General features: G+C 24.4%; 1 protein-coding gene across 1 annotated transcript; it reads right to left on the bottom strand.

The window, feature by feature from the left end:
• Positions 1-204: 204 nt before the first annotated feature.
• LOC113555465 (cathepsin B-like) lies at positions 205-6977 on the bottom strand. The gene is made up of 6 exons (XM_026959771.1): positions 6732-6977; positions 3780-3998; positions 3490-3690; positions 3196-3328; positions 2517-2630; positions 205-633 (listed from the first exon to the last, which is right to left on the bottom strand). The coding sequence occupies exons 1-6, from the start codon at positions 6849-6851 to the stop codon at positions 419-421; spliced, it is 1002 nt and encodes a 333-aa protein (XP_026815572.1). The 5' UTR covers positions 6852-6977; the 3' UTR covers positions 205-418.
• Between the last annotated feature and the right edge of the window lie 1497 nt (positions 6978-8474).

Below are 8474 nucleotides of genomic sequence, written 5' to 3'. Positions count from 1 at the left end.
TTTTAAAGTTTTTATTTTTAATAACATTTATCATTAATTTCATAATATTCCACTTCAGAATATTGATGCATTTAAATCAAATTTTGAATAATATATTTAACTATAAGTAATTACAATTCTGTTTTAGAATATTATAATGAAATGAATAATGTATTATGGTGTAATTCGAAGAAGTGAAAACTAATATAATGATAAAGATACAAATTAGAAAAAAAATATAAATTTTTTAGTAACATACAACGTAAAATAGAATAGTATAGTATACAATCGGTATTCGCTGTTCAATGATAGTATGGATACAAATTTGGTTTTTATGATATTCATGGATAATAATAAATTATCATTATGATGGTGTATTCGTGATGTACATACTAACCACCAGCGGGAGTTATCAAATCTTTATGCAAGTTAGGTATACTTATGAATAATATTCGGGTATTCCAGCAGATGTTGAATTATCGACTTTGCACTCATTCGTTCCCCGACGAATTTTAAAATATCCTCTGTCGCCCCACGTTTCGTTCCACGAATTCATCATCAACCAGTACGGCACGTTTTTTTCGACTCCCCATCCAATACACTTCACGGAATGGCCTCCTAAATACGTGGCGTTAGGTGATACCGAGTAAACACCTGGAACCAGTTTAAATTATAAGCATAGATATTATTGTCATTATAGGTGTGTGCACAGAGTGCTCAGAGTATTCACAAAAATCTTTAGACATAAAATGTTTGATTAATTTACATATAAACATAAATATGAATGGATTTTGGTAAAAAACTGAAAGTGCTTTTTTCGATGAGATTTTTGTATTAAATCACGACCATATTATGCGTGTATATTTACCAGGTCTGCTATAAAATATAAAAATTCTTTATAGGAAAAAAACACCTTTAATATTATATATTATATACTAAATTTCTATATTATATTAATTGCAATTTCAAATAAATATTTGTAAATATAGTAAATTTGAAGAGTTTGTTTAAACGCTCAGATCTCTGAAAATACTAGTCGGTATTAAAAAAAATATTTTTGAATTTGATAGCCCAATTCTTGAGAAAAGTTATAAACTATTTAACATCATGTTACGTCTTTTAAGAGCCGAGAAAAAAGGAAACAAGTTAGAAAGATTGCTAGGCGAAAACGAAGTAATAGCGAAGACGCGTGATCCAACGTGGTGGGTGGGGTGGGGTGTTCTTAGTCATTGTTAATTAGGTCACTGTAATGAATAACTGAAATTAATGTTTTTGAAAACAATTAAATCAATCAACCGTAGTCCGTAATACTAATAACACAATTAATTACTTTAATATCAATATTAAAAATATATCATGTGAAATATACTTAGTATTATAGCCGACAGACCGTATCCGTTTAGAATCGTTTTTTGTAAACATTGATATGTCATAGAATTCAAATTTAAATACATTCATTACAAGTAACCTACTCAACACTCATTGCGCAAAAGAGCGATACCCACTTGCCCAAATGACTTTTTTTTATCATGATTTTTATTTTTTTTATTTTTAATCAAGTAAGTATGGTAATTGAAAAAAAGTCTGAATTTTTATAACTTCAAGAATCTGTGTGAAATAGCAAAATGATAAAAATGTAACTCAGTTTTAATGAGTAGATGAATAATTAAGTTAGCTTTAACATAAAATATTAATGAGAGAGATCCGATATCACATTCAAGTGGTATAACGATTTGAATCCACAATAACGTCGTAGTGAACGGTCCCAAAATGTATATTTATTAACTTTTCTCCAAAACTATTATAGCTAAAAAGTTGGCTGATAGCTCATTAAAAAAGTATTAGAAAGTAGATACAAAATGTAACATTAAAAATTTTCAAAAAAAATGGTTTAATTTTTCACAGTTAAAAAAATAATTATTTTTTGCTAGATTTTCATTTAGGGTGGTTTGAAATTGAAAATCACGAAAGATTATACACCGATCTCTTACTAGGCAAGTATTTTTTTATTTATTTTAGATATCGATAAATGTTTGTTGAAGGGTTTTGAAAATTGAATTTAAATTATAAAATTATTCATAAAGTAGTAGCTAAAATAATTATTAATTTTAGTATGTTATAGATATAGAAAATTGTTTCTTATTATTCTTTATTACTATTTGTTAAATAACTATTAATATGTTACAATTTAAAATAATTATCAATAATATTATTGAAAAATATTTTATAATTTAAGATGAATTAATATTCAAATTATTATTATTATTGTGGTAATAGTTTATTTTTACATTAATTTCAAATATTACCAATTAAAAGTAGAAAAATAAATTATTCACACGCACGTCAAAAATATTGTTAACTATAATTTTAAATTTTCTTAAATACTTGTTGATATTTAGTATTTAATACTTGGAAAAGCATTTGAATACTCATACTTTAATATGTTTAATTTTTTAAATAACTTACAGTACTTGGTATATCTAGTAATAAGTTTAAAAAATCACTTTTTATTTATTATACATTTATACTTTATTTACCTGACTTGTACGATAGAAAGTCATCGTACACTTCAAAAGACGCCTCGATCGGTCCATAGTTTATTATATCGTGTTGTATATAATTGTAATCCAAGTAATATGGTGGATCTTTAACTATAAAGGAATTAAAAAAAATATTATGTGTTTGTAAAATACTGTATTTTAACAATATTTGATTTTAGAATATTATGGTGATTGTTAAGTATTTTAATTAATTGATTAAAATGTTTACGATTCTCACTATAATTTATTCTTCTAATTAAATATTTATTCAATTTACGATTTTCGGGATTTTTGAGTTATTACTTTATCAAATAATTACATTATTTATTTTTAATCTCATATCCCTGAGTAGAATTAACTTTGTAATACTTTGGTACATCAATTTTTTTCTAAAACTATAGACAAAACATACAAAATGTTAAGACATGCATTTTAATTTAAATAATAGAAACCTATTTTTACGTTTGGTACTATTAAGATAGAAAATAAATATATATTTAAACACAAGAATAAGTTTAGGTACATTATTGCAATCGTAAAAAATAATACGTTTTTGAAATGACTATACAAAATAATATATGCAAACACATATATTATTATATTATTATCGTCGTAATTTATCGTGCAAAAGGCGATAATAATAATATAATTTTTTAATATCACAAAATAGTTTTACTATATCTGTGATCCTTTCTGTAGGAAATAGTTGTATTTCCGTAGCATTTTTTTTGGCATTTGTGATTTTTTTCCGTTTGGCCGCTACATGAATTGTTTCCCGAGCAAGGTGGAAACGTGTATGGCTGACATCCCTAAAACCAGTATTAATTAATATTATACAGTATGATAGTGATGTATGACGAAAAGTTCAATTTACTAATTTAGGTTATTTTAGTCCAAACTATATATGTTTAATTGTTTAATATAATAATATTATTGTCTTATACGTTTTATATTATTATTAATGTATTACTTGAAACGAGTTATAGTTTCCTCCAGTGACCAGGCCATGTTTGTAGTAGTGTCGCCAAGCTCTGATCGGATAACCTCCTTGACAACCTAAACCGCATTGGTAACAACAAGACGTAACTTGTTCAGCTGATAGTAGTTCATTGAATGTCCCATTTGAAGCTATACACATACGATCGGCAAACGCTCCAGAAGTGCTGAACGCCTATAATTGTAGGACGAGGAACATTTTCCATGTAAATATTAAAAAAAAAACAATTTAATAATAATATTATCATCGAAAATATTATTTACCCAACATGAGCCACAATTGCCTTGATCACGAATCGTCCCGATCGTCGTACAGTTCTTCCATCGTTTTCTCGCGTCAAATTCTGTCGGAATACTTGTGTTAGACTTGTACAGCTGGTCTTGCGATTTATATGGACCCGTAGACGAGACTTTCACACCTTTTGACCCCAAAAGTCCCAATATGAATTTCAAAGGGGTTTCCGGGTGAAAGTTAATGCCAGCCTGAATCGTACATTTTTAATAAAAACAACAGCAGTAAGATAGTAACAATTATAACAATGACATAGCCTATATTACTGATAATCGATGCATTATTATTTTATAAGCTGATTATAGTATAACGTCATCGTTTCAGAACTGAAGCGATTACCTATAATTAATACAATCATTCGATGATATAATATAATTATTTACATATTAAAAAATTATAATCGATTATGACTAATCGTGTTACTGTTATTATAGTGTATAACTAATTTCAGGTTAATACAATAAATATAATGACTTATCAATATTTACGCCTCAAGACGTTAATCGTCAGATTATTTTTATCGATAGTAGTTTTTTTACAATTTAAAACTTGACTACTCGTAACCCAATAAATGTTAGTGAACCATTTTTAACTAAATAATATTTTATTCTAAACTCTATTGTATATTAAGATTTTGAACTGCAATTAAAATAAATTTTTATATTATATAACCAAACGGATTTTATATAAATACTTTTAGATACTACATATTTTGTTACAAGTTTTAATATTAAACCCGATTACAATTTGAAATATAGTCGACAGAGAAGTAAAATTTAATCTCACTTACATTTACGTTTGCATGTCTACGTGTACATTTCTATGTGAAGGTGTTTAAAACAATATACTATCAATAATTTAATTCAAACCTGACATAATACTATACATAAATACTTAAAATACTATACGAGTTAATAGTTCAAAAATACGAGTTATAACGTCATATGGTTTATCATTGTTTTACTCTATACTAAAATGTTTAGTTTATTTACATTTTCCAGAATCGAAAAAAACATTATGAGATTTTAAACCTCAATATTTTACTTTATTATACAAAATATTTACAGTTTTTATTGTATTTGTCTCTCACGCATCGGTTTATTTATTCAATATCAATTGCATAATAAAGTTTTTGAAATCATTTGAATCAACTTAATTCAGAAATATGTCCAATGATATTATACGAGTATTTTATTATATTTTTATTTAATTTGTTTAATTTTATTCATCAATGGTTTTATGGCAATGGTTATTACTTCAGAGTTTGAGCGTATCAATACAGTTTTTTGTTTTATTGTTACATATATCTAAAGAAAAAAAACTTAAAATGTATTTTGGGCGTTATCACATTTAGTTCAATGAAAAAGTTTCAACATTCTACTTTGAGTGTGATTTAAGGTTAAAAATTGTAACAAATTTGTGTAAAAAAAATGCACAGTAATTTTCCGGATAATTGGAAAAAAAAGTTAAAAATGAAAATAAAATAATATAAATTAGAAAATGTTTTCCGAAATTTCCGATTTTTAGCTGTAAATAATACATAGATATAAGAACTTGAACATTTATATTTATTGCACAACGCTTAATGAAATATACATAATAATAATTTTTAAAATATTTCTTATGTTTTTAAGCAATAAATAATCTGTTAAACAATTTTAAACGTTTTTATTTGTACTTATGAAAATAAAATATTTTTTAAGCATTTAAAGTTTGAATTTTAACAATTTATATAGTTATTAAAAAAAAAAATAATCATTAACTCATGATGAGCCATAGTTTTTCTGACAGAATCTTAAAATTATCAAAAATACTTAGGAACATTTATTTTGTATACTTTTGAAGTTTAAATGTTGATGAAATTGGATATTCAAAGAAAAATAACGATTTTTCTTTTTACGTTTTAAGTTATTTTGTTGTAATCGAAACTTTTTGTCATTAAACATAATATTATTGCCATCTGTGAGCGATTAAATTTTCAAAATATTGAGTCTTATTTTAAGTTATTTATGCCACCAAGATTCTATTTTTATAATTTTTGATATTCATTAGGACATTATATTATATTTGTAATGTATTCATAATCATTATTACATAATATAATATTAATTTTTTTAGAAAAGAAAAGTTCAGTTTATTGCATTATTATCGATGAAAATAATTTACTCATACAAAAATAAGTACATTATTAAATATCCTCAGAAATAAAAACTCACACGAAATTTTTCTGCTCAAAATTATTTTTTTCATATGCAATTAATAAATCATTAAATCCTAATTCAACAAACTCATAATATAAATGAATTACAATTTTTACAGTGGATCAATAATTTGTGTGAAACTTGATTTTCTTAAAATTACACTTATAATCTTATATTTTAATAAGCAAACTTTTTAACTCACTACTTTTATTTATGATTATTTTAACACATCATAGCTTTTATCCTCAAATAATATATAATTCACATTTTTTTTCAAAAAACTAAACTCTGGCAGTGCTTTTTACTATAAATTATTTATGTCAATGATAAAATCGATATAACTAGTTGTAGGTGCTCATGCATATTTCTTAGTTATGAAGTTATTTTTGTTTTCTATTTCCATTATCACTAATTACAATATTGAATTTTTTTTTTTATAGCTTAAAAATTTTACATTGTTAATTAAAAGCAAAATATATGCAAGGAGTAGTTTTTTAAACACTAGTTCGAAAAAAGATCTGGAATCTTTATAAGTCATTCCGTATTCTTTGATCCTTAGAAATAGAGACGACTGACTAACAACGGGGTTTTTTTTTATTTTTAATTTTGGCTTTTGATATAAAAATAATACAATTTGTAAAAGATAGATAACGAAATAATATTGAAACGCATTTAAATCGTGATTTGAATTAAGATAAGTATAATATTATAATACTATTTTACCTTCCAAGTCTTTGCATTGTTATTAATCGTATTTATGTAGTTTTCATTTAGAAAATATGTTTGTTCCGATGCACTTAACAAAAATACGAAAATCGCACAACTTGAAAATATTATATTCATTTTGACAATTAAAAATGTTTTCTTGAATTTAAATTTGAAACGTTCTTAGCATGTGAATGTTCGTCATATGAACTAATATAATAACTGGCAAGGTACAAACTGTTATGATTGAAGAGCCGCCCAAGGGTTTGAACGATAATATTTATTATTTGTATATTATTAACTGACATATCATACTATATATTACAACGATTCGAGTGCATTACTTTTTTTTTTGTCTCGCAATACAAATTACAATATACATAATAACTCAATAAATATTTTATTGCACATGTTAGACAAGTATCCACTCACGGTTACATTCTTTCCAATATACATTTGAATATTAATCTGTAACATGTTTTATTACATTTTTATATAGTTGGTAAATTTCAAATATGAACGAGTTTAAAAACTATGATACATATTTGAATGGCATATTTTTTGTTGTCACTCTGGATGGGTAGTTTTATATTATTTTTTATATTTGATATATGTTGTATCAAATATTGATATCACAATACCCATGGATATTTCAAATTTAATTTATACAAATTTCTTTCTGAATTCTCATTTGTTTTTTAAAAATATTAAAAAAACATATGCGCGATTTTTTTTTTTTATGGACATTACAATTACAAATTTTTACAAAATTCGTCCAAGTTACTTAAATTTTCAAATAATTTTTTAATTAATAATTTATTTATAAAATATTAATGTTTAAAAAGCTAACAATTAAATAATAATGTAATATAGAGTTCTTCGTAACCTTGGTTTTTACTGGAACCGTTTAAAAAATGTATGAACACAATTTTTTTCTATAGAATTTTTAATTCAAATTCAGACAAAATTAAATATTTTTACGAAAAATAAAGACTTTTGTTATTTTGTTATAATTTAAAAATTTATTTGTGGGTGTTTGAAATTTATAACATAATATATTATTATATTTAATATATTTATATATATATATTTAAAATTTTAAAATCCAATTTGGCAGAAATTAAATCAACTTACTGTTAACTTACTATAAAAAATATAATAGTAGTACAATAAAGTAGTTCAATAGTAATATAAAGTAGTCTGTATTAAAAAAATATACACTTAGTTATATGTATATGTGGTCTCTCAACATTCGTCTCGAATAATTTTTAATATATAATAGTTTATTTGTTATCATTGAATTCAAATTTAACTCGTTACAATGACTTACTTAACGATGCCATACATTCATACCATCTAAATCTGTACAGTAGAATGGTTACCTATTTTCTTCATTTTTATTTTTTTTCTATACAATTAATCGAAATATATACCTTTACTCGATTTTAGTTTAATTTGCTGTTTAGACACTACTAACGCGAATACATCGTAAAGCTACTCGAGGCTGTAGGCTAAAGGAAAATGTATTAATATTACGACAGTGTTCCATTAGCAAAATTTAGCGTATGTTTTTTTTAATTCAATAACATGTAACGTGTGTATTACTGTTTCATATATATCTACCTATATATACTCCTTAATAATATTGTTATGATTTCAGTATTCGTGAAAAAATAAATAAATAAAATCCATAGGAATAAAATTGTATTTTTTAAAGTGCTCTTTTATGTGAACGCAGCGTACAGTTATTAATAATAAATA

This window comes from Rhopalosiphum maidis, chromosome 3 (genome assembly GCF_003676215.2).
Source record: "Rhopalosiphum maidis isolate BTI-1 chromosome 3, ASM367621v3, whole genome shotgun sequence".
Taxonomy (NCBI): Eukaryota; Metazoa; Arthropoda; class Insecta; order Hemiptera; family Aphididae; genus Rhopalosiphum; species Rhopalosiphum maidis.
This window is presented reverse-complemented; position numbering and strand designations above follow the sequence as displayed.

Excerpts from the sequence above, each read along its gene's own strand:
- LOC113555465 (XM_026959771.1), bottom strand. The coding sequence starts at position 6,851 with ATGAATATAATATTTTCAAGTTGTGCGATTTTCGTATTTTTGTTAAGT. Across the intron at positions 3,999-6,731 it reads ACAATGCAAAGACTTGGAAG|GCTGGCATTAACTTTCACCC; the intron begins GTAAAATAGTAT and ends TGTACGATTCAG. Across the intron at positions 2,631-3,195 it reads CAGAAAGGATCACAGATATA|TTAAAGATCCACCATATTAC; the intron begins GTAAAACTATTT and ends ATTCCTTTATAG.